At 32.9% G+C, this 27,914-nt stretch overlaps 1 protein-coding gene across 1 annotated transcript; it reads left to right on the top strand.

The window, feature by feature from the left end:
• Position 1: 1 nt before the first annotated feature.
• LOC123671049 lies at positions 2–26,971 on the top strand. Its single transcript, XM_045604698.1, has 11 exons — positions 2–150; positions 4,242–4,499; positions 6,032–6,232; positions 8,145–8,340; positions 11,175–11,331; positions 11,515–11,578; positions 19,007–19,141; positions 24,800–24,997; positions 25,177–25,380; positions 25,801–26,014; positions 26,575–26,971. The coding sequence occupies exons 1-11, from the start codon at positions 108–110 to the stop codon at positions 26,636–26,638; spliced, it is 1,734 nt and encodes a 577-aa protein (XP_045460654.1). The 5' UTR covers positions 2–107; the 3' UTR covers positions 26,639–26,971.
• Positions 26,972–27,914: the final 943 nt, after the last annotated feature.

Genomic DNA, 27,914 nt, shown 5'->3' with positions numbered 1-27,914 from the left:
ACGGTTCCTCAGTGAGTTCTCGAGTCAGTTGTTAGCAAGGTCAGGTCTTAAGAGAGAGGAGAGTGTCCAAGAGACTCCGTTGCCTTCCAGTTGTGAGTTGGACAGACATGGCGAGGTGCATCAACTTAACATTTCTTCTGCTATTGTCGGGTGAGTTGAATTTCTATATTTTGAAGTTTGGTCCGTATATATTCGGTGTAGTTTTTCCTCATGTGTCTTTTGGGGGAAGATTTGAAGTTGTCATCGACTTGTTTAGGTTGCCTGAAGTAAAATGTTATTGAAGGTGGATAAAAATGAAAGTTTGTTTTGTTGCTGTTTTCATCTGTGGAGGAGAGGTCAATTTGAATAGTGGATCTTTTGGAGGTCTTCCTGTATATAGGGTGTTTTCAAAGATGTCGGAAGATGATTCCTGGATTATAATTAAGATCGGCTATTCCTAATTTTTTTAATTCAAATTCACCCCCTTTCAAAGTTCATAGCCTTCATAGATACGGATTATTTCTGGATTAATTCTCATGTTTAAATTGTTTTCTTGATTATGTTACATCGGATAGTCCCGAAATTTCACAGATCGTCACCACTGACGATCAATGTTTTACAATTTTGATGATTTGTTTCATGAATTCAATGGAATGCAAATTCACAACCCCGTTCCTATTTTCGAATTTTTTTTTTTTGTATTGAAATGAGAGAAGAAAAATGCCTATTGTAATACTACTATATTTTGAAGAAAAAGGGTTTGAATCAAAATTTTTGGGTATTTAAGTTTTGATCAAGGAATTTATTTCAAAATTTTTGACATATGTTTACCACACATCCTATACATATAGGTACCCACATTCCAAGGAAGATAGGAAGAATGGGAAGATTCTCATTCTTTGAATCTTTGATTCAAATTTTAACTCAGATAGGTACCACGTGTTCATCTTCATGAACTTATAAAAACTTATTGTCTCCTTCAGCGCTTGTGAAAATTTTGTAGATTAGAGTGTTGTTATAGGTACTTATTATCCAACACTAATAGATTCATTAGCATTTCAAACTTTTTTGGCCAATTGGGATGCAGCTATTTTCTAATCAATTTCTATACGTATTTGCTATTCGAAGTTGATATAGTTTGCATAAATTTATTGTAAACACAATTCAGCTATTGCTTTGTTACATAATATGCAACTTGATGTTGTTTTGCTTTTCTCAGTAACTTCATTCAACGAATATTGAATTCCAAAATCCTTTTTAATTTACGCTCAATATTACTACCTCCTTTCTCACAAAATATCTCAAGTAATTTGAAAAGTAAATACTCATCTTCTATATGTTGATCTAGAGTTTCTGAAGCTTCAAGACCCAAACAAAATTTTCAAAGGTTTATAATTCCAAAACTACCAGGAGAAATATTATTCCAAATTTCTTCAAGAAATTTCAGGAGGAAGTACCTACTATAACAAATGGGCTTGCCTAAAATTACTATTATCTGAAAATTTCTTCGTTAATTTAAAAAAAATTTGACAAGACTATAAGATACAAGCTGGTGTGACTGGAAAAAAGACAGAATATATACATTTTGCATTTTTATGGCAAATTCGACTTTCCTAAAACGTATTTCCATACCATGTCAACTTTTAATAGCAACCAATATTTTTCATATTTTTTTGTATATCTCTTGAATAATTTTTTGTATGGACCAATTCCGACAGTTCAAAATTCTTCTATAAAATGATGTCATTGTTTGAAATACAATAATATCGGTTTATTACTGAAATATTATTTATTAGGTTTGAAGACGAAGTATCCGGAAAAAATCTGTTATCAAATGATGTTTTATAAAGGTGTTATTTACCAGGTTGTCGAGTATTTTAACACACACTCTGGAAGACTAACGGCAAAATTTTGAGGTGCATTTCAAAATTACTCTCATCTAGTTACTAAAGAAGTCTTACTATTCTAAAAGAAAAAACTCCTATCATGTTATCGAAATTGTAAAATGGTGAGTTGACTCTTCTACCATAAGGATGACCTTCGTATATGGCATCAATCAATTTCATTGAAAGCTTATCGAAACAACAATAGACTTGTTTGCCTCCTTCAACTTACCCAGAATCACTTTCACAACTTGTTACATATTTCTACCGTTACATTAAGCTACGTTCCGCATACCAAATTAGCCCGATTGCTTGAGTGCTGGGCCTTCTGCATACGATAGTATGAGAAAATTTCTATTAAAATTTTTTAGAATTTCGGATTGTGATTTTCTGTTCGCAAAATCTCAATTATCATTTTACATATTTCTATAAGCCCACATAGATGATTATTTAATGATTCTGGAAACATTTTTTGTGAATAGCATAACCAGAACCATAGAATATTCAAGAAAAATATCGAGAAACAAAAACCTAATACATATTTCAAGAACAACAGTTTATAGCGTTTATATATTGAAGAGCAATTTCATAAAGACGTCAGAACCATAAAATATTGATCAAAAATATCAAGAAAGTATTGACACTGTATTTCTGGTGGTGTATCGGTCGTTGGGTCAGGTAGCGACTATCTCCCCGGTCTCGGCTGAAATGTTTCAATACAAAATTCGAACCATGGTAATTAGAGACATGATTCTTTTTGGATTATGCGTTGATTGTCTGAAGAAAGAGAAGACATAATACGAGACACCTGAAATACTTACCAATTTTTTTGTATGAGCTATTTTCGTTCCCCAACAAATTTTTTTCAAGAAAGTTTGACTTTTTGTTGAAATTAGTTATTTTTTATCTATTCATTCATGTTTTCCATAATGATTGCACTTCGGGGGACATATTCTGAAAATACCAGAAAGTTCAGACTTCCACTTGTGTTCAGAAAAATGAATAGAATATAACGAAGCAAAAATCTATAATATTAAAGAACTTTGACCATTACTGAAATATCTTTACCAGATTAAAAATTGAATCATAAACACCATCCATCAGACTTCTGCTAGATACTAGGTTGTGACATGTGAGATAATGGTTTGAAAGTTAATACAATATTTCTTGAAAAAATTAAACTTAATTTCAACACAATTGATGCATTAATGACGAGCGCTCAAATTTCCTGATTTTTCTATTTCGTTTTTCATGAAAACTGCTCTAGCTGCCATTTAAAGGTCAGTCAGATCTCCAGACCCCACTCTTTCATCGATATTTCAAATGTCACTTGTTCAAGTCGAAATTGTATCCTTCAACAAGCTGAACTTTCCAGGAAAACTGCTAAATTGATTCACTTGAGCGATGCAATTAACATAAAATATTCACGATTGACTTTCTCAATATATTTTTGCAACAATTGTTATTCGGTAGGTGAATTATCACACCGATACAAATACTGTGAAGTCTTTTACATATTCGACTTACGTTATATTGTTGCATCATCAGTCGATAACTACGGTTAAATAATATTCTATGACCGTATAACCGAATTTGTAAAGGTCAATCAACCGAAACAATAAGGTATATATTAAGGATATTGTCCACAAATACTCTGATAAAATTTATAGAAATAAATTTACGACTCTTCTTTTTATAGATCGGTGCATCTGCAGAATATCTTCTTTCGGCCATAACTTCAGAACGCCTGAAGCTATAGCTTTGCGACCTTTAGGTTTTTCATGCAAAGTCGATGGAATTCCTGTTTTTGTTAAGAAAATCCTATCATTACATTTGAAATTTTGGAGAAAAATGAAAAAAACAATGAATGTCTGACTCAGCAGCAAAAACAAATTTATCATGAGTATATTATTTCTTTAATAAACAGGATTTTACCTCTCAAACGAGAACTAATTTACTCAAAACTATTGAGCCAAAAGTTACAGACATTTCAATCAGTCAGATTTTCTCCCTTTCCCCAATCCTTATTTGATGTCGTAAAATCGAAAGTGACAATTCAAAAAGATACAGAATTTTCCAAGGATTGTATTGATTATATTTTTTCAGTAACTTGATATGAAACATTTTCGATTAAAATTCATTTTTCTATTCGACGATAGCTATTACGCCCCCTAGCGGTAGATGTTTGAAATTCAAAACAATTCATAGTGTGCTTTTTGTATACTTTAGTGGTAAACGTTTTTATCGCAAGTCTCTACGATGAGTGGATCCTGAGATATAGCTCAATTGAAGTTCACTCCCTCTTATTGATATTATTATTGTTGAAGTTCGAAAACCACACGTGTAATGATTAAATCGAGTGAATTATCTTTATTGCAGTCCTGCTGATCGATGCTAAGCGTCAATCCCAACAAAAGAAAACTGAAACCGAAGATGATGTTGACACATCAGATCAATGTCCAGAACCTTTCGGTTTCTTCGCTGATGCAGAACAATGTGACAAATACTATGAATGTAATGACGGAAAAATAACTGAGAAACTATGTCCGGATGGTATGGTGTTCAACGACTACAGTAAAGAGTACGAAAAGTGCGACCTGCCTTTCAATATTGACTGCAGCTCCAGACCAAATCTCCGTAAGTATCAATTGAGATCTCTGAATTTTCAATTCTGCTTTAATTGGATTAGAATATTATATTTCATGATTTAGAGGTAATGGGTATTGTAAATCTAAATATATTATACCATAAATTAAATTATAAATATTGGTTATATTGGTCTCTTCCAAGCCCACAGAACTCAGAAGGGCTCAGGTATTAACCTTGATGCCCATTTTGCAAGTCCATTGGTTTTTTCGTTTCCTACAATGCCCCGGTATTCATAGTAGTTACTTTATTCTCTCTGGCCAGTTGCTTCATATTATTACGACATTCTCATGTCAGTAGAGATCCCTGGTTATGTGATTCTATGGATCTCAGCGTGCCCTGGCTGTTCCACGCATTGGATATAAGTACCTATTCCATGTCAAGACGTATCGTTGCCAAACCTGGAAGCATTTAATTAATAAAGAGTGTTTTTTTTAGAGCTATAGAACTTTAAATTGCAATAAAACAACGATGGATTATTCGATTGACATGAATTTCATTTATCCGCGAGATAATTTTGTGGCATTACATTTTAAATATGATTTCTGGCATATGACCGCCACGGCTGGCTCGGATGTAGTCCAATCTGGACGTCCAATTTTCGATGACTTTTTCCAACATTTGTGGCCGTATATCGGCAATAACACAGCGAATGTTTTCTTCCAAATGGTCAAGGGTTTGTGGCTTATCCGCATAGCCCAATGACTTTACATAGCCTCACAGAAAGTAGTCTAGCGGTGTTGAATCACAAGATCTTGGAGGCCAATTCACAGGTCCAAAACGTGAAATTAGGCGGTCACCAAACGTGTCTTTCAATAAATCGATTGTGGCACGAGCTGTGTGACATGTTGCGCCGTCTTGTTGGAACTACAGCTCCTGGACATCATGGTTGTTCAATTCAAGAATGAAAAAGTTAGTAATCATGGCTCTATACCGATCACCATTGACTGTAACGTTCTGGTCATCATCGTTTTTGAAGAAGTATGGATCAATGATTCCACCAGCCCATAAAGCGCACCAGTCAGTTTTTCTGGATGTAACGGTGTTTCGACATACACTCAAGGATTAGCTCCACTCCAAATGCGGCAGTTTTGTTGACGTTGCCATTCAACCAGAAGTGCGTTTCATCGCTAAACAAAATAAAATGGACGTAGTGCGCGATACGTATTCCGCACAGAACCATTATTTTGCACTATTTGCAAGCGTTGTCCAGACGTGGGTCTATTCGAGCTGAATTGCCAAACCAAATTGTGGATAAATCACTCGACAGCTGTTAAATTGGCCGCCATCTTGAATAGTAATGCCAACTTAAAGTTATATACCTTGAAAAAAACACCCGTTATATATCGTTCTTGATCATCTATTCAGTTTGAATCAATATTTCCACAAAAATTCTCTCTTTCTATACAACTTACAGAACATTTCTTTAATTAAATTGTAGGGGTTCAATACTTTTGATCTTATTATTGCAGAGTTCAATGAATTTTGGTTGGAATACTGATTTGAACCATTTCCTGTTTCAGAGGAACCCCAACCGTCTTTGCACTGTCGCAGGAAGCACGGTTATTTTGCGCATGAAGAGAACAATGTCTGTGATAAATTCTACTACTGTGTGGATGGTCAATTCAACATGATCACTTGTCCCAATGGCTTGGTGTACAACGAGAAGGCAGGAATCTGCTCATGGCCTGATGAAGCCAAGAAGAAAGGTTGTTCTTCCTCAGGTAAGCTGGAGATATTTTTAACTATAGGTTTAGTCATCTCATAGTTTAATGTTTGGATTGAAACTTATGAGAGTACCTAACATTTCAAAAATATTCATTTAGTGGATACATTTTTTCGTCTGGTAGGTCGATAAGTTTGTAGGGAACAGCAGTTAAGTTGGAAATGCTAATGTTTTGGGAAAATGTAAATGGTGTTTATGGTCCGGATTCTGTAACAATCACGCGAAATTTTGGTTTCAAAGATGCACCAAGCACTGGAAGGCCAGTTGTCGAAAATGTCGATAAAATCTTGCACATAGTCGAGTCCAACTGTCATGTTAGCACTGTTTGGATTGCCCAAGAGCAGAAGATTGCACAAAAAACATTTTGGAACCATTTGCATAAAGTTGGTCTCAAGAAGAAGCTCGATGAAAGGGTACTATACGAGGTAACATGAGAAAAGCTCATGGACCGAATTTCCACCTGCGAACCGCTGCTGAATAGCAACAAAATCGACCTCTTTTTGAAGCGGTTGGTGACTGGTGATGAAAAGTGGATCACTTCCGACAACGTCAAGCGAAAACGGTAGTGGTCGAAACGCGATGAGCCACCGGAAACGGTGGCCAAGCTAGGATTGACGGCAAGGAAGATTTTTCTGTGTGTTTGGTGAGATTGTTAGGGAATACTATGAGCTGCTCCCCCACGGCACAACTGTTAACTCGGAAATGTCAACAATTGGACCTTCTGAAGGAAGTAAAAGCCCATAAGCGGCCAGCTTTGGCCAATAGGAGAGGAATTTTGTTCCATCAGGACAACGCCAGGCCACACACATCGATATTGATTCACCAGTAGCTCCGGGAGCTTGGTTGGGAGTTTCTTATGCATCCACCTTATAGTCCCGACCTGGCACTTAGTGATTACCATCTGTTCTTATCCATGGCGAAAAATTTTGATGATGAAATATTTGCTTGTGAAAATCGACTGTCAGTTTTTTGCCAATAGGGACGAGGGCTTCTATGAGAGGGGGAGTTTCATCAGTTTCAGGAAAAGGAGGTAACCGAAAGAGAAAAACTCTGGCGGAATCTTCCTGATTTGGATCACTCCAAAAAGTTTCTTCGAAACTTTGGCTCTATAACATCCAAGAAGTATCTGGATCTTAGTAAGAATATGCTACACCTGCTCACTGGATTCCTCACAGGGCTTTGTCGCCTTAGGAAACAACTCATGAGAATGGGTCTAACAGAAAAGTGCAGATTCTGTGGGGAGGAGAAAGAAACTCCGGATCACCTGGTGACGGAATGCCTCACCATCGCTAGCCAACGCGAAACTTGCCTTGGTCAGGAAACTCATAGAATTGAGGAATCAGCCTCCTTGAAGCCATCCCAGATATTGAAGTTCATCAGAACTCTGGAACTGGAAGGCGAGCTGTAGATCACGTTATAGAGAGAATATCTCTGATGGGGGGCACAATAGACCATTAGGACGCAGTGAAACGAAACCTCCTTAATCAAATCTAATGAGATAGGCATATGGATATTACTTTCAAATGGCAACAATTTATCGAACAAAACAACAGATTTCTTTTCACTAGACTTTATACGAGGTTCCAAATTTTTGTTTCTTTGAATTTATTGCATAGGTTGGACTGAAGTTGTAGAAACTGGAAGTTACTGTTACTTTAAATTTCTGAAGATGATACCATCGTTGTTTCAGGTTACTACAACTTCAGTAGAATATTATGTCCAATGTTAATATAGTACAACCTTGACATTTATCGAACTTCTCCTATCAAACCCAGATCCATAATAACTAGATCACAGAAATGATCAACATAATTACATACTGTATACTACCAAGGAAAATTATCAAAGTCATTGACAATTTGTCACCTAGATAGTAAACCGATCCGATTATTAACCCTAGAATTTTGCAGAGGTGTTCAACTTCGATTGCCCCAAGGTGAACGAGACAGTAGGTCTGACCCATCCTCGTTATGCCGACCCTGAAGACTGCCAATTCTTCTACGTGTGCATAAACGGAAACACGCCCAGAAGGAGTGGATGTAAACTTGGTCAAGTTTTCGATGACTTAACCAAGAAATGCGAATGGGCAAGACTTGTCCCCGAATGGTAATGAAAATTATCAATGTTTTATTTACTTCAGGAATTGAGTACCTACCTAAAAACAAATTGCAAGATTAGCCTCACACATTTTTACAGTATTGGATAGTTGAAAGTAGGTATGAATAATATTGACCTATTCATTGACTACCTCATAGATCAGACTTTTAAGAAAGATATACATTTAGTTGACAAAAAAATATTTTATTGATAGGCATATATAAGAACTCAAAAAACTACGACGCAGGACTGGCATAAGTTAGAATTCGTTTGAGTATTCGAGTAGTTAGGGACTGAGTAAAAATCAGCTTGCTATTTAAATTTTTCCAAAATAAGAGGGGCACAATGAAATTTTTTTTTTGAGAATAAGGCTTCTTTTTGAGGAAATCTTTATCGCTTTCTTAATTTTTTCATTTTTGATTAATTATATTAATTATTGATTAAATTCCGATTTTCTCAATACTTCCCCTTTCAGTCTATATAAAGAGGTAACCTCTCTCTAATCAATTCGGCATTTTTTATTCTTTAACTCAGGCCTATTATTCAGTTCTTCCGCTATTAGATTTTGATCAGATTTAAGCAATCAATCTTTCCTATTTTAAATAATTGCTTCAGTTTTTTATGGTTATAGATATAGCTGATCAGAGCATTAGAACCATACAACATTCATAGAGAATAATGGAAAAGAAATATCCAATATTTTCCTGACAACAGATCCGATCGAAATAATTTGGTGCATACAGGGTGTATATAAATAGTTGCGAAAAAAATAAAGGGGGTGATTTCTTGTCAAAAAATAGGGGTCTTTCATATAACCTTTTTGTTAACTCCTCTGCTTAGTTACAGCCCCTTAAAGACGGTGTTCGAAAAGTAGTTTTTTTTTTTTTTTTTGAAAACCAAAAAATTCACAAAAATTGAATTAAGATGACTTTTTATGCAGGCATTCGAAAAATTTTGAGGGGGTTCCTCTATGCTTTCAAGGGGTAGAAAAAGTCACCCCTCGAACTTGTTTCACAATAAATTTTTCTTTATTCATATTTTACAATAAAACGATTAATTTTAGATAGATTACAAATAAGGTCTCTTGTAATTTCCTGCTAAAATTTGTGGTTTTTGAGAAAAAAATACCAACAGATAATACGCCTGAGTTGTAGAAGCTGGAATTATTTTAGAACTTAAATTTTTGAAATAAGCGATATTTTGATTGAGAAATGATACAAATAAGAAATGAATGTTACAAATACAAACAATTAAGAACTTTTCACAAATTAAAAACTACTTTTCGGGCACCATCTTTAGGGGGCTATAACTAAGCAAGGGGAGGCTCAAAAAAAAAAGTTTATAGGAAAGACCCACCCTATTTTTGACAAGGAATCGCCCCCTAAATGTTTTCGCAACTATTCATATACACCCTATATACATATTAAGAATGTTACAATTTCAATTTTCATGCAAAATTTCGTGTTAGTAGAACCATAGAAAATTCAAGCAGAATATCTAAAAAAAAGATGAAAGTACTGTCGTGATGTCTGAGGATTTTGCGATAGTTCATTTAAGCACCAATTACACCCTTGGGCGTCTTGGGGATCACATATACAGTTCCAAGGTCTTCAAGGGTGCATGTTTGAACTAGTGCTCAAAAACTTTTACTGCACGTCTGTGCTTTCCTTATTTTCATCTCCATTATCACAAAACTGGGAAAATATGGAAGTAATTTGAGGAAATATAAATATTCATTGGAATGAGTTCGCGTCTATTTCCTTCTCCCCATAGAGATCTCTTTCATAAATCTCCTTCATTATAATGTATTCGAAATCGTGGGAAACCAAAAAAGAAATCTTATCTCCACCTTTAATCATAAACTGGACGACAATTAGCACATTCGACCAGTAGTCGAAATTGTGCAGAAATGTTTGGATACTTTTTTATGTAATGAACTTTCCCAAACAGGTTTGTTTGGAATGTTATGTTTATGTAGGACTTAACGTGACCATGAATAAGTGATTTTTTTTCATATTGAAGGAATATTATGAAGGTTGTTTCACTGAGTCATTTTCTCTCGTTTTTATTGGCTTTTATCAATTTATCAAGGTGATTTTCTGGATAGAAAGGTTTCCAAGAAATTTTTATTCACCTGACTAAGAAATCGAAAAAAATCGAGGACGAATTTGAATGAACATAGTTAAAAGAACTTATGTAGTGTATTCATTTAGCAATGTCATGACGCCACAAAGGCAAATCTGAGATGACAGCTTTACTGTATCCACATTGAAAACGTACATAAATCCGGCAATCTCCAAAGAATTGTGGATAGAATTATTTGGATTGTGCTTATTTATTTCTTCAGTGAAAAGAATTGATTTAGGTTGTTTTTTATTTAATTTTCATCTTCTATACTTATATTTATCAGCATTTATGTGAAATATTGATTCAATAAGAAAATGAATGAATAATATAAATTTATCTTCCAGTATACAATGAAACTTTTGGAATATAATCTCAAAATTTGTATTGTGAGGAGTAAAATGATTGTTCTGACAGTTTGGCACCGATATTTCTTTCGATCGCTGATGTCATGCTATTGCTAAAATGTTGGGGATTTCTGAAGAATGGTTTGCAACTAAATATTATTCAAGTTAATGAAGAACTGAAGTCCTAGGATTTATCTCTTCTACCGCAATTTGCTACTTTTGTCAATGATTGATTCGTCATTATACCTATATTTTTATGCTCAAATGGCTATATTAAAGAGATGAATTGAGGATTCTATGAAGAAACACTATCTTTATGATTGCTACATGCAGTGGAGCCTTATTAATTAGTAATTCTCAACTTTCTTTCAGTGCTGATTGGTACAAGGGTAGATTGACTGATGAAGAACTGGCAGCTTTGGAGAATCCTCCTACCCCTAAACCTCGCCCTGTTAAAGTTAGTAGAAGGAAGCCTTCAAAACCACCAAGGCATCAATCACGTACAGTGGAGCAAGAAGAAGATGTAGAATAATAGCTTTAATTTATTGGATTTATTTGCCTGAAACACAATAAATAATTTTATTTTTACTGGTAATTTTGTTAATTCCTGGAATTTCATTGCGTATTGAATAAGTTAATGGTTCCATTGGAAATTAGTTGAAAATACTTTTAGATTCTGTTTGCTGAATTACTTTATTGAAATTGAATTCAGTGGTATTGGTATATAGATAGTGAGGTAAAAAATACTACCTTAGCTGCTAACCTACAAGCACATGGTAAATGTCTCACATGCAGGATAAAGTATAATTTGAACGATGCCATGAAGTATATAGCTCAAATCATCTTATTTCAATAAAAAATTTGCACACAAGAGTAGATATTTTCTGAAAAGCCACAATAGCCTCGATGCAATGTAACTTCTTACTACAATCAGCGTACTTTCTAAGGCCTATGTATTTTGCTGACGCCGTAATTACTTACTGATGAAGCCTTAACAACAACATATCTCACAAAAATAAAAAAATTCAAGATATTCATTAACACAATTACACATATAATTACATAGTTGGCAGTGTTGGCGGGAGTAATTTTGCCGCATGGAGCAAAACATTTTTCGGCGCCCCTGCTGAAAAAGCATCAATAATAACATGACCTCCCTCATAACCACCCAGCCTCCATTGACTCCCAAAAATTCTAAAGCGGAGGTAGTGTTGTTTTTTGTCTTTATGGAATACATGTAATGATTTTATTCTTCTTTCATTGAGGCGGTCAGCAAACTGATAAGAATTGCCGCCCCTCAAATAGAGGGGCCTGAAACGGTCGCTTCATTGTTTCACCCGTAACGCCGGCCCTGATAGTTGGTACAAAAGGAACAATTGATTAAGATTATGCCTCGTGCATTAGTGGAATTGTCATTCACTGAATCTGATATAACAGATTTATATCACTTTCATATTGTGCCCGTTTTCTCAGTAGCTAGGTGGAAATTCATTTATTTGAATCAAAGGAAATAATGGGATCATGAAAATATCGTTAAGAAAGTTAATACGTAAAGATATAAACAATTGCTTTCGGTAGGTAAAAAATTACCGATACTCAATATACGAACTACTCGTATACTTTCGACATATGCCTAGTATTTTTCAATATGCGTTATTGTCATCTGCTATAAGTTACATGTGCAACGAATTTTTGATACATCGTTAATGAACTGTACAGTAATTAAACTTTTTCGCAATGTTTTCAAAAAGTGGAATTCAAAAAATGTATGTGTTCGTTAAAATCGACACACTGCTGTGTGAATCTGATACATTCTCACATGATTTTGTTCAATACAAGATGTGCAGAATGATCGGATAAGCCACGTAATAAGAGGAAAAGTAATTTTTCTATAATTCAATTTATCAACATAGAATCCTATAACATCTAATGCTCCACTAGATCTATCCATTTATGTTGATGTAATTGTTCAGTATTTATCGAACTCAATAAAGTTTTCGTCATCACTGTCGAAGTCATTGATCTTTATCAATTGCAACACTATTCAATTCTGCGAATAATCAGTAGTTCATCTTCGATTTTCTCCTACATTTCTCTCTAGGCCTCCTTTTTCTTATATTTTTCATGAAATCGTTGTGCCTGGTGATTTAAATATGTAATTTTGATTCTTCTTTTCTTAATTAACTTCAGACGGCCTCTATATCTCTTTAAGCATCTCATTTTTACTCCTTTCTTCATTCATATGATATATTTATTCTGTGTCATACTTAAATCTTTAATTTTCAGTAGGTTTTTTTGATCTTGAATATTATTTTTAGGAGTTCTTGAGTTGATCGCGAAAGTATGTTTTGAATTATGTATAGAAAAAAAATATAATCAAATATTTCTAATGAGAGCTTTGGAATATAAAATCGGATGCTGATATGTCCAAAATTTCTTGAAGAATTCTTCTTTTCAGAAGCAGGGGATGGAGTGACAAGAAGAAAAAATTTCTCAGGTCTATTTCTTTTCCGGAAGCAATTGTGCTTCTTTATTGAAACTATCTAATCTCTAGCGGAAGTTTAAGTAATTCACCACCGTTTCCTATCAAAATGGCTAGAGATTCATCGAATTGAACTTGAGACATCTGTAATTAATTTTGGAGAAATCATAACAAATACCTACCAGTATACAATGATGGTGTTAGAACTTTCTCTGAGTGGATCATCTGCAGGTAACAATTATATCAGAGATCTGATGATTGATTTTATAGCGGAAGAAATCTATTATAATCGCAGAAGCATTAAAAGAGGATCGAAAAAAAACCGTTAGCTTCTGATAGTGATGTAAAGAAAGCTATACGTATGTAAAAGATGGACCTGACCTTCAAACCTAAGTCCAATTTTTGTGACAACATTGTTCAACCGGGCGCTCACTGCTTGAATTGTCACATTTCAATAAAACCAAACTAATATCGTAAAACAATCTATTTCTACATAAAAAATAAGAAATACGCTCAATTTTGTCCTTTACTGGTGCACATGTCAATATTGATGATTTTTCGTTTATTCCGTTATGTATATGTCTAACTCTATCTGATGCCTTCAGTAATGGACATTTTACATGAAGCATAAAATTCTTATTTTGCATCCAAACTCAAAACCTCATCTCCGTCGATTTATACTCACGAAAGTACCTATTTGGTAATTATTTTTCGATATTCTTGAATTTTCTCTAGTACCTACTGGTGTGGTAATCTACATGAAATTCTGCATGAATGTTAAAATTGTTATTTCCATTTAAATGCTATATTTCATTCTGATCGAATTGGTTGGAAGTAAAAGGTATAAAATTTTGAATATCTTCAGAAAAAATTCTGTTTTCTGCATTTGATTTGCCCGAATTGTATATAACTTTCCGCACCAGTTAAGAGTATTTCAGACTGAAATTAAATAAATTATGTTATATTACTACTAATATTTCAGATGCATACATGTGTTTCTTAGTATGTATAAAAATAAGGTAGGTCCTACACATTGTACATACATTGGCAAGAGGAGACTAAGTTATTACTTTCACATCACACAGGCTGTACACCTACAAGAGAAAGTAGTACGTGAACTTATCACATACTGCATTCGTCTGATTCGTTGTTACATCACATTATTTTCGGCTATTTCATTCATTATTTTGACAGTTATGTAATTATATGGCTGTTTTTGAGACATAATTCTTGGAGTTCTATACCTCACCTTCTCGAAATACTCATATAAAAACTTTAGTTGTTTTTTTCTAACTCGAAGGGATTCAACGAATTTGGGACACTCGATACATAATTTTAAGACTTTTAAATAATAGCATATGTCATTTGAAGGAGAAATAAATTTTCAAAGCTTGTCTTCTATTACCCGCCGATCGAAGTGATAGATACTCGTATATTTACTATTTTGTAGAGTTTTCAGGGAACGATAATGAACATCAAGAAAAACATCACTACCACGAACAATAAAGGTACGTGGACAAACTACGGAAGCATTTTTACCGACAAAGTCTCGACACTATATGACCTTAATCCATTTGTGGAATAAGTAAGTGGTGACTGACTCATAAGGAAATGGGTTGGTCTTTTGAGGTGGACTACTGTACACTGAACAATATCGACTCAAATTCCAATAATTTTTGAATGAAATGAAATAGCAATATTAAGGATATAAGATACAGATCAGCTTCGTTCTGTTGATTCTAGAGAAAGAAATAAATATTAAACGCTACCATCTTTTCACTGAACTCATATACTTTCCTCATATTTACAAAAAATAATCTAGATATGCTATGACAAAAAAAGACAATAAACGATATACTTCATTGCTTCTTCTTGACTGCAAATTGGTAAAAAGTGCAATTCTGACTACTGCCAGGTAGAAAAGGAATATTCTAAAAGAATGTTAAAAATGATTTCTCCCTAATGCATGATTAGGCTTGTCTCCAGTTGGTTAGGGTAGTATGCTACTATCTTGAGTTAATATCCAAGTATTGAACTGGGCTGCAACAAGTGCGGACTTGAACCAAACAGAAAATGACTAGGACAGCAGATCTGTAACAACTTGAAAGGTACAACAGCTTGGAGCAGAAATAGAAACCGAGGCTTATTCAGAGCATGCCAAAATATTTTGAGGGATAAAATTTGTTGTTGAATGGGAGTATTACATTTCAATGAAAATTTAAATCTCAACTAACTCATTTAGCTAGTACGTTCTGTATTATTTGGGACCAAGTACCAAAGGAGTTTCGAAGTGCCATAATTTTCGCAATGGCCGAATATTCTAATTCTTTTTTACCCATTAGTCTTTGAATGTGTTTGATAGAAATTACTGAAAATTGAATAGATCCCCTGAAACGAATTTAGATTTGATATTTGATTGATGTGCTCCAATCTGGTAAAAGGACACGTTAGGTTGAGAGCATAGTATATGGGTATAAATATTGGCCCCCTAATGTTTTTTTAATAATATAAAAAGAATAATTTGATGAAAAAATAAATCTTAATTGATTCTATTCATTGATGTGGCTAAAAATGATCTTGTTAAAAATTGCTATGTATTTAACATTTGAAAGCAATAAATAGCAATCATTTTCCAAATGTATATAGATTTGAAAGTATATATGTATGAATAGATCAAAAGGAATGAACTATGTGCTCGTGCATAGTTTATTCCTTTCGATTTATTGATTAAATGTATTGATAAAACATTGAGCTTTTATTAAAGGACAAGATTTCGAATTCAAATCACGAACAGACTATCCCATCAGAAAGAATGGAAACGCCGTTAGAAAAATTGAACTGGCCTGAGCACCTATATTTGAAATATTCGATTGCATTTCCTAGACAGTGAGCATAAATAACTGGAGGGCTCCGTTCAAACTTCATCGGTGTGGTTTCTCTAGTATTGTTATGTTCAGAATTTGATTTTCCGGATTTGGATGAACACGTCTGTATACAAGGGGAGAGCATAAGAAATAGCAGTGCTTCACTAATTTATTCGATATACTGCTTAATTTTTTATGGTTCAGGCTGGTTCTTGGCTCAGAATTCCTTGAATTATTAACACATTGACCAAATTATAGAGTGATCCATTTAGGGATGAGCTCTCAAAAATTCGATTTTTAAGGTTTCAAAATTTCTTAAGTAAACTTACGAGAGCGAAACATTTTTTTTAAAGTAATGAAAACCAACCAGGAGAGGTTAACTGATTGATCTTTGAATCCCCAACGGAAAACAGAAATTAATACTAGAAGGAAAGTGACTTGATTATTCTGATGTTGCATGAGATTCCATTATCTTTCTATCCACTGAAGAATACCTTGAAGATCGATATGATAGAAGTCATAACTTGAGCTATTATTGGCTACACCTTATCTTAACTTATGTTTTATCCTACTCATTGAGGATAGTGGTCTGTTTGAAGACAAGATTCCGAGATATCCAACGACCTTTTAATGTCCTCGTGAAAAAAACCACGTTTGGTATCACTTCAGAACTGCATAGGTTAATATTCTGTCGTCTTTCAAGGTCACATCATATTGGTATCTACCAGATTTTAATGCCAACGATAGAAAGTAGTATTCTCGACTGGGATTTCAGCTTATGATAATCAGTTAACTGAAATTCATAATTGCGTTGGAGATTCTCTGTAATTTCAAGCAAATGTTATTGAATCTTTATCGTACGTATGTCGACATTAGTTGCTTAAGTTTCTGCAGATTTAAATTATGGGAGATTGAATGTCGTCAATAGTGGAACAGAAAAGTGATGAGTTTATTAAGTTCATCACCTTTCAAGAACAAAATTCTTATGCACAATTTTAATAGGTTTGTAGTAATGGATATAACCAATTTGGTTTGATGTATTATCATGTAAAGATGATTTTTGACATCAATTGATGATCATTCAGAGGTGTCATACTTTTAGAAATCATATTTATGATTGCGAATTGGGTTAGAATTTTTTTGAAATTTCATAACACTAATCAATGGAATAAAGTACCTTATAATGGAAAAAAAACTTTTTGTGAGTAAAACTGTGCTGTGCTGTGGGGTAACAAATTGATAAAAATGAAGAGAGAACGTATTCAGCATAAATAATTCGAAAAGCTATTTTTGATACATATCTGTAGAAAAGTTTGATGGATATAGCACTATACTTCTTAAAACTCGCTTCTAAAAAATCAGTCCTCTGGAGTATTTTGAGTCTTGTGAAAGAGCCAATATTCGTATGGAAGTATGCATGATATATATTCCAAATTTTATCAAAATTGAAATAGTAGAACGCAATATGGAAATCCTGGAAATTTCTCCCAGAATTAGCTTCTCTAAATTCGGCAGACTTGAAAATTTCGGCTATTGGGTTTGGCATACTCATCGTTGTCACTTCTAAAAGCAGTTCAAAATTTTTGTAGTATCATTTATATTTCAATGAGAATAACCATGAGCTCAAATGGAAAACCAATAATCTCTGTACTCCCCACAGTTATCATATAGAATGAGGTGTACCTGAAAGCAATACATGTGGATGATTAATAAATATTTTATTTTAGTGAAAAATTCCTACAACTTTTTGATATATAATAGATTGGGTATAAAATACATACCGGTTCTTTTTTAATGGTAGTTTCCTGAACATAACGACAATTTCGAACTTCCCACAATATTTTATGTTGGTGGCCTAACCAGAACCAGAGAAACTTCATGAATCTTTTTTTCGGACTTAACTCTATGTTTAAAAATTTTGACACACAACTTTTGAAGTTTGTACTAACGAGAAAAAGAAGTGTTATGTCACTGACGGTGCCATCTATTTTCCAGGCCCTAGACTTATTGAGTATTATAATAAATCACATATCATATAAATATACAATTTTATGGTCTCGAAGGGTGCAATAGGTCTATGGATCTAGAAACAAGCAATTGGCATTTGAAAACAATTCAAGCTGCTTATTATGTCAACATATGATTATAGATTTTATGCTTTTTTTAATTAATCAACATATCAAGAGATTTTTATGTGTTTTCTGAATGATATCTCTATGATTTAGGGACAATTTTGTTCAAATTAGTATTCAGTATAATGCTCAACTCACCCGTTTTTGTACAGATCGATTCAAACTTGATATTAGCTTGACGATATCTTTCGATTTCTGGTTTAATTCAGATTAACAATAGGCTACTATTTTTCTCTCACAAGAATGCCAACAATGTATTTCACTTCTTCGTATGGCTTCTGATTCATATACTACAAATGGACCACGACTGATAAGCTGTAAGAAATATTATGCGAACTTTTTAGATGAGATGAAATCCTAAAATTCCTCTTGAAGTTTAAATGTATCATTCCATATGTGTTCCGAACATTAACTCCAACTTAACTACAATAAATATTCATAAAAATATATTTAATACAGCATTCTCAGATGATATCATTATTCTTTATTGTGTTCCAGACATTAAGCAACTCAAATCCAGTTTTAATCGCTAATATCTGCAACAATTGATCCAAAAAGCGATACTAATATTCCTACAAAATCTTTAGTCATAAACTCAGCGACTTAAGTAACCTTTCTTCGCTGATTATTAATGAAAGGGGGGATGAAAAGCAGTCAACCAAATGACCCGCTATCACTTTCTATTTCTACCAAGATATCGAAGTGATTATTGACCGACAACCTAAGAGTTCTTAAATATCACGATACCAAAAGATCTCCAGTTAGTATCGAGTGGTAAGCATTGTCTTACCGGTGGAACTCAAGTGATAGGACATAGAATGAAGATTTTCGTGTGTGTGTTGGCTATTGCCACCTTGGCATGTAAGTTGAAAATTTTTCTTCTATGATATGAGATTCCATCATATTTTTGACAGAAATCAATTAGCGAAAAAAAAATTGAAAAATGTCGCAAAAATATTTCATTTTTTTGTCGTAGAATTAGTCAATTTATTGAAAAGAAATCGAATCTTGACATAAAATAAAGCAAAATGAGTAAGGGTTTTTAGAAAACAGTAGTAGACACAAAGGAGCATTTTATTTTGAATTTTTGTCTGTTTCTAATTCACGAAATTGATGAACGCATATTCTTGTAGTATTTACGAACAATTTGGACTCAGCTTGAAGCAATCTTTATGATTCGTTTGATAGAAATTGGCTGAAAATGAAAAAGTTATCAGTCGCGGGCCCAAACTCAAGACTCTTGTGAAATGATTGAAAGTAAAATATTGCAGTGAGAATATTCGATTCTATTTTAATTTTCTATGATTGTATTCATTTACAAAAGGCTCTGAATAACAGATTTTCATGATTAATTTTGTATTGAAACATTTAGGTTATACCTTTTTCTTGGCCGGTTATTATTGAAAGTAAGAATCCAAAATCAATCAACTACTGGTGCACGTCACTGCTTTTTTTGAAAATTTAGAACGAAATGCTTACAAATTAAATCGATTCATGAAAATACAATAATAGACAATTGATATGAGAAAAAAATACATCGAATATTAGCAAATTTTTTGTGCGAACATATCGATGATTTTTCTTGGTTTTTCAGGTTATAATGTTGAGATGAAATGTTACACGATAGAAAATTAGTTTTTATAAAATTATTATAACAGCAGTTGCTTCATTTTCGAGAAAGTCGTGATGCTCATGAAATACATATTTACTTTTTGGAAGAGGTTCATTAGGGAATCCATAAAAAAACCATAAGAATTAAGACACAAGATCAGAGTAAGAATAGAAAAACTGCTGCAAATTCTCAGTCTCGTAGTTTGTGAATATTTATTTTGCAATTCAGGATTGAAAATGAAACAGTGGTGGACTGGTTATTTTTAGAATTTAAAATTATAAATATTCTTTATATTTTCCTATTAACTGAAATTTGAATTCAGTGAATTCATTGAAGTTGAATTTAAAATATTTTGGGCTATATCTACAATGAATGAATGATCGATTGGAACTATCCGGGATAAATAATCGAGATGAAAAAAAAAAGGTATCACTAGTGATTGACATATAGATTTATTGATTATTGAAACCTGAAGTTATCGACGAAAAAAAAGAAAGGCCAGACAAGGTTAAGTTCGTATCATTAAAATCAACATATATCACGCCCATAATTTTATCCGGTAGTCCATCAAAACGAAACGAAATCATAACAGTCTTCGATATGAAATTAATTAATATTTGATACCTACAATTTCTAATCGGTGTAATAAAACTGTACCATGAGAATTTTTCTCAACTCAATGATGATATCGAACGGTATCTGTAAGATTCTCTTTTATTATGTGTGAATCGATACTGGATGTGTTGAAACTGGTTTGTTAAATGGATGTTACAAAACGTTGTTCCTTTCACTTACGTGCTACTCAGACATTTCCATTTCTTGGTAGTTGTGTGTGTGATCATTTAGATGCAGCGATAATAGGCATTACGATTTCGTGACATGTAATAATGAAGAGAATTCATATTTTGTTTATTCTTATGCTTGAGGTTTTTTTAAAAAAGTTTTGCGCTGTTTTCTAGGTCATCTTCATTTTGTATATTCAATGAATTTGGTCCTTACTCGACGAAAATTTATTATAAAACAAAAAAAAAAGCTAAATTAATTCTCAAAAATAATCATTAATTTTGTTTTATTAATTATTGTGTCCGTATGGTAACCAAATTGTACTCAGTGGTGAAGAGAAATGACAAAAGTGCTGTCTTGTGGACTTTTGAACTCTTGATCAAATTCGTATTGATCGACCTAATTTTTGAGTAATTTCGCATGAGTATATAGATTTTATTCTTCCATACACTCAATGCAGTCTGGTCCGCAAAATTCCATCAAAACATGGAAATACATGATACTTTCGTTACACTATCATTCTCCTCCTTTATAGTTTTTTTTCTGAATGGCATATAACATATTGCTTGAAAATTTGGATTCTCATTTTTTCGATATATGTCATTCACCATCGGTATCGTACATTTTTCATTCGAATTTCTCTGTTTAGAAATAAATCGATTTTTGTTGAAATTTTTAATTTTCCCAGAAAAACTGCCTCTATTCGACATTCAATAAATTAATTATTTGTTTTATTATTTTATGCTTCTATTAACCATCAACTCGATACCTCAAATGAATTTCCTCTTGTATCTTCTTGCATCTTGGCATTTCGAATGCTTCAGTGGGTTCTCAAATCAGAGAAATTCAATAATGTTTATTATAACACACAAAATTGTGATGAAATATGTGCATAAGTTCCTATGAGGTGAATCTTTGTGGAAAATAAAATGAGGTCTTTCATGGAGAAAAAAGTTCTTAGGTCTCGGAAAGTTGCACAATTTAAAAAAAAAAATTCAAATATTGTTTTCAAATTGCTGAAGAACAGAATGATAAAACGTGATAGACACCGTTTTGCTCTTTTTGCTTCCATTAACAGAAAAGCCCTTCATGCACAACATTGTATGTGATTTTTTCATTAGGATTATTTTATGGAAACAACACAAAATTTGAAAATTGTTATTTTCAACCTTTTTTTTTAATATATCATTGTCTTGGTCATTACTTGTTGGTAATCACTTCAATTCATATTGAGTACAAGTTATTTTAATTTTCACTATTTTCACATTTCTTTCAATTGAAAAATTTTGTTTCGTTGAAAACTTCTAAGTGGAAAAAGCAATAGAGGTTGTTAGCTTTATCTTCTCAGAAGATTAACAAAAGGATTTTAAGAGCTTTCAAATGTAGCCTTTTGGTTGTTAAAACATGCCCACAAAAAATTTTTATTCCTTATTTTTGGCAGCTTGTAACTAACCATTTAAGCTTTTTGTACATGAAAGACTGCCTTAAATTTTCGACAAAGATTCACCCCTTAACACTTTCGTACTTATTTGGCAGCACCTTGTAGATCTATAGATGGTTTTTCCTGGAACAAGTGTGCCATTATCCATTTTTTAGAATTAATCCAAGAAATATTGTATATGAACAAGAAACGAAATCTGTAATTTTAGCGAAGAAACTAATTTATTTCTGAGAAATTCTGTCACAAACACGTTTTTTTCCATCACCCACTGAAACTACCTCTTGCATAATAAATATTTGAATGTACGACCGTCAAGGATACCAATAATACCACGGCACTCCTGTACCACGCTGAGACATACCAAGAGAGCATCTGAGATAACGTGAGTCAGTATTACCAAACAATTTGAATAACTTCATGCTGATTTATTCGCTGAAGATAATAAATATTCGGATAATCGGTCGTTTGTATATTCTTGGTAGGTATACAAGAATGGGATGGGATGAAGAATAGGAAAAATAATGTCAGTATTTTATGCGATTGAAACGAAAGGTTAGAATTTCGATTATTGATGGATTCTTGAGGTGAAGATTTATGGACATACCGTGGTTTGCATATCAGATGGTATAATACACAATTTACATTATTATAGTCTGGTTGCTTCAAGTCTCAGAACACCTTCGACTGTAAATCAAAATGACTGTAATTTTTAACCTTTTCATAAGGTTAATGTGAATACCTGCCTTCTAGAATGTCTGAGAGAACTTGTCAAAGCTGAAAATTTTCTACATTTGAGAAAAATTTGGAGACAAGGAAATGAAGTATAGACAAATTACTGGGATAATGAACCAGCATGAATGAGGTTAGGAAGATTGGCTTTTTGTAGTATCTTCTGCAAGTCTAACTAAAAAGAATCATCTGCTCCAAAGGGCATGAATTGTAGATATGCATACGATGTTCAATGGTGGGAGATGAAAAGGATTGTGCTGAGGCCCTAGAAACGTGTTATCGAAATTCGAAATCATGAACAAAAGGCTCAAAAAACTTGGTTTTCTATAGCAGACATGTATGTCAGGAAAATAATGCACAGGGTTGTCATTTCATTGTCCTTTCATAATATTCATAAAGTACTGAGGATACATTTGGAAATTATCTATAGGTAATGATGCAAATGGCCTCCTCTAAATTTTCATTAACGATATTGTACACGCGCAGCGGAATTTTAGCCTCCAGAACTCCTTCAGAATTCCTTAAAAGAAAAACTTGACAACTTTGGAACAATAATAGCACGATAGGGTTGCTTCATAAATTAAGCTTGCCTTGGAAAAACAATGGCTCAATAATTGAGTGAACAAAATGCACACTAAATGACACGTTTTGGATACACTGGTTTCTCAAGAATCATTTGACTATCTATTGCAAAAGCTTTGCTTGTCAATGAAGATGTCGAGACATCATATTGTGCATAGTTTCAATTGGTGGAGTTCTTATATTTTATAAACTCCATGTTTACCAACTTTCATATTGATCTATTTGTCATTATGGCAGCTAAAATGAATTACAATTTGAATTTTGGACTCTTATCGATACATTCTCTATGAACATTCTTAGATATATCACTGTCAAGTTTAAGGTGAGAACCATTTCTATATCCTAATCATTCAACTCCATCAGATTTATTATGAAACTTCTAGACATTCTGATAATAACCGAAGCAGAATTCCATCCTAACCACAGGTTTCGTTAAGGCTCAGTACGTTCAACCCAAAAACAGACATTATAGGAAATCGGTTGAGAAACAATTTTGGAATTAATTTCACGTAAACGACTTTCTCTTGTTGGTGACAAACACCCATTTGAGATTTATGAATTTGTGACATTATATAATAAGCGGCAGTAAGGAAGAAAGCGATAAATTTGATAATTTTTTTTGATAACGTGTATGGTTATGATTTTGTAACAATGAACTGCGTAGATAGTTAATTAGATTAAATAGTTACGAAACTATAATTGATTGGAAACTAATTTATAATAAGGTTTCCGCGTATTAAATTTTAACAGAATTATGAAAGTGAAATTAAATCATAATAAGTTCTATTATTCCTTCTTTATTGATATTTCACTCAATTAGTGTATGAATGCTATTAGGATATTTGTCAATTATTGAATCAAGGAGAAGGATCTTGGGATCATGGGAGGATGTGTTTCAAATTCTAAAAATCATGTGACTTCTCGAACTTTCCAAACTACAAGCGTTGAATTATTATTCCTTCAAATTCAAAATTAGCTTTGAAATAAGTTTTTCAAAGAGCAAGAGGATGAAAAAGATAGCACTAATCTATTATAGTTGAATTTATTATTGAGAAAGAAATTTGAAAGCGAATTAAAAAAAAAAGCTTGGAGTTGCAAAATGGCGAATGCACCAGCAAAGACATATTTGGGTGGATTTTTAAAATTTTTCAATTACACATATAATATAATAGTTTTGTACAATATAATGAAACTTCATGGAAGTGCACTTAAGAGCTTCCATAGGTTTTATAGTGTACGGATTAACAATATAGTAACACATGAACGACAAACAAACAGTCCGAAATAGTTTTTATGATAAAATATATATTTATTCTAAAAAAAGATATAAATATTAGCTTTATAGATTTTTAATGATTGTTTATCTTTCCAGGTGCTCAACAGTTCAAATGCCCACCAAAAGACGGTCAATACGAAGACCCTAGACAATGTGATAAATACTACCAATGTGAGGATGGAGTTGCCACAGAAAAATATTGCCCAGATGGATTGGTATTCGACCAATTGATCCGTAAAGTAAACAAATGTGACCAACCTTTCAACATTGACTGTGGAGACAGAACTGAATTACGTAAGTGAAAATAAATCATATTAACATTATTCTGAACATTTATTTTCTTCAATAAGAGCAAGCCCATCTTAACTTTATATTACGATGATTATTTTCATCATAGTGATATTTCATAAAAACTAACAGATTTCGAAATGTTGAGTATTATACAGAAGGTATTAATTTAAACATCTTTGTAGAACCACCACAAGGAAACTCCAACTGTCCAAGGAAAAATGGTTTCTTTGCTCATCCAGATCCTACAGTGTGTGACAAATTCTACAATTGCATAGACGGTGAATATACAGAATTGCCATGTACGCAAGGTCTTCATTTCGATGAGTTCAGTGGAACCTGTGTGTGGCCAGCTAGCGCTGGAAGAACAGGATGTACAGAAAGAGGAAGTGAGTATTAATATTCAGGTTTACAACAGCACAATGGGTAACGCTCCTTTCCAAGACTGAATCTTCAGACTTTTTTTGAAAAAATGAGTTTACTCACATAAGTTTCGAGTTTTCGAAAGATTTTTGGGACATCGGCTAGTAGGGAATGAAATTTTAATAAACATTACAAAATGGCGAATACGCTGTTATCAAATCTTTCCCTGTGAATTTCGAAAAAGGTTTTATATGGCATAGTAATACGTGGAAAACCTCTGCAAAATTGTGGTTAACAACTTGTCAAATTTGCATAATGATCGGATACATTATGTTACAATACATGAAGTACAAACATACATATACATAAGTTTTCAAATCATGTTGATTATTTTTAAAACATATTGAATTGCTCTGAATGAAACTAATACTTAATTTTTTCTGTAGACAAATTGAAGGATGGTTTTGAATGCCCCAAAGAATCACAAATCGATGCTAACGGTCAACGTACAGTTCATCCTAAATATGCTCATCCCACCGATTGCCAAAGATTCTATGTCTGTTTGAACGGACAAGAGCCCAGAGATTTGGGATGTCAAGTAGGAGAAGTATACAATGAAGAAAGTCAAAGGTGTGATGCCCCTGAAAATGTACCCGGATGGTAAGTTACTATTTATTTTGAAACAGCCAAATTTATATTCATTCCACTCAACCATACTTTTTCTCCTTTCAGTTCGTTTTAGGTAGATTTTGTTCTTTTCAATGAATATCTCATTTAATTTTTTACTAATTTTTTTAGACCAGGTGTATGAGAAAAATTTAATGAATATTTAGATGATGTTTGTTTCTAATAAGGTGATAAAGGAACTGTAAAGATCGTCATCACTCAGAAAGATAACATTTTCACTATTTTAATGAATTTCAAAATATTTCCACCAAACATCTCGAATATTGTTTTGTATTATCTTCTTCCATTTTATAGTAATTCTCAGTCTTTTATAATTACAACAAATATATTATAGACGCTTCTAATTTGATTCGAATCTTTTCTACTCTGTTTCTTCTTTATACTTTATTTTGAAGTTGTATAATAGTAAAACATTATTGTTTGTATCGGGATTTCTTCCAGTTAAATTCCCCATGAAATAAGAATTAATTGTTTTCGTTTTGATATGATATTCTTGATTGAATGTTTATTGATAATATTTTTTTTGCTTACAGTGAAGACTGGTACAAAGATGACCCACCAGTATCTCTATCCAAGCCTAAGAAGAACCGTAAATGAGCTGCAGTTCCTCCCAACTAAATAATCAAAATCTAGGAATCTATCGATGACAAATTGAACAATTTGTCAATAGTTGTGATTGGGTCGGGATCTTACCCAACAAGAACCATCACAAGTTCTCAAAAAAGTTACGATTGCAAATTTTCAATAATTCCACATCTAACGTGGATAGAGCACAGCTTGATTTTATCGTGATCCTTTTAAATCATGTTTAAGAAGCACATTGTTGAAGCACATTTTGTTTTAATTTTTTCGATGCAATTTTTTTTTACGAACTGATGTTATTATTTTTGTATGTGAATGTCGACATTTCAAAATAAATTCTTTTTTATATTTTGGTTTTTTCATTTTTCATACTGCTATGGGGAGAATTTGAATTGGTTCATCTGAAGATGAAAATTAATAATGACAAATGAAATTAATTCCAAGAACTTCCTAGTTTCCTATCCTACCACTCTTCCGAAGACTACCTATAGTATCTGTATTATGTTTTCGTATTCAAAACGCTCATATTGAATTTAAAAATAACACCTAGTTCAGAATTGTGGATATGATGTAGATGTTGCGAAAAACTGTTCCTGAAGTTAAGTTTACTTAAAATCTTCAATAGGGAAGAGTTTCATGAGATATTCTATATTTCATATTATGATTCGCTTGCGAAATTCTGAGTCTGCTGAAATAAATTTTATTTGTTTTCATTTAACGCAATTTCATTTGGTAGAAAGCTTCTCAAATATTTCACGTTTATGGAAATCTTGATCATTCGAAATTTTCATTAAACAAGTAATACCTTCTTGTGTTTCGAAATCATTCAGAAAATTACTTCACGTCAGTGCTTTTTAATTTTTTTATTACTTCTTTTCTTGAATATTCTATTATCTTTGAGAGAAATCATAACATGAATATCAATAAAACACAAATGAGGAAAGAACTGAAGTAGAGTCAGGAGCCTTTACACACTTGCTTAAATTCTTCTTCATGTAATTTTTTCAAAGAATATTGCGTGAACATTCAAATTGTTATCTCAAAAACTAGTGGTAGATTTCCGCTTGATATTTCAGTCATGATCAACATTTTGTGATATGGTAGATTTTTCTTCAATTTCCTGGTTTCTTAGTTTTCTGACTGAGAATTTACGTTTGAATTTCAATCATTATACAATGAAACCATCCAATTAATCCACAATGGATCATGCCATGATAAAATATAATTAGCTTCTCTACTTTTATGACAATGTTATTTCTTTTGGAAAAAAAATTCTTGAGGTAACAAAAAG

The sequence above is a fragment of the Harmonia axyridis genome, chromosome 1 (genome assembly GCF_914767665.1).
Source record: "Harmonia axyridis chromosome 1, icHarAxyr1.1, whole genome shotgun sequence".
NCBI classification, from domain to species: Eukaryota; Metazoa; Arthropoda; class Insecta; order Coleoptera; family Coccinellidae; genus Harmonia; species Harmonia axyridis.
This window is presented reverse-complemented; position numbering and strand designations above follow the sequence as displayed.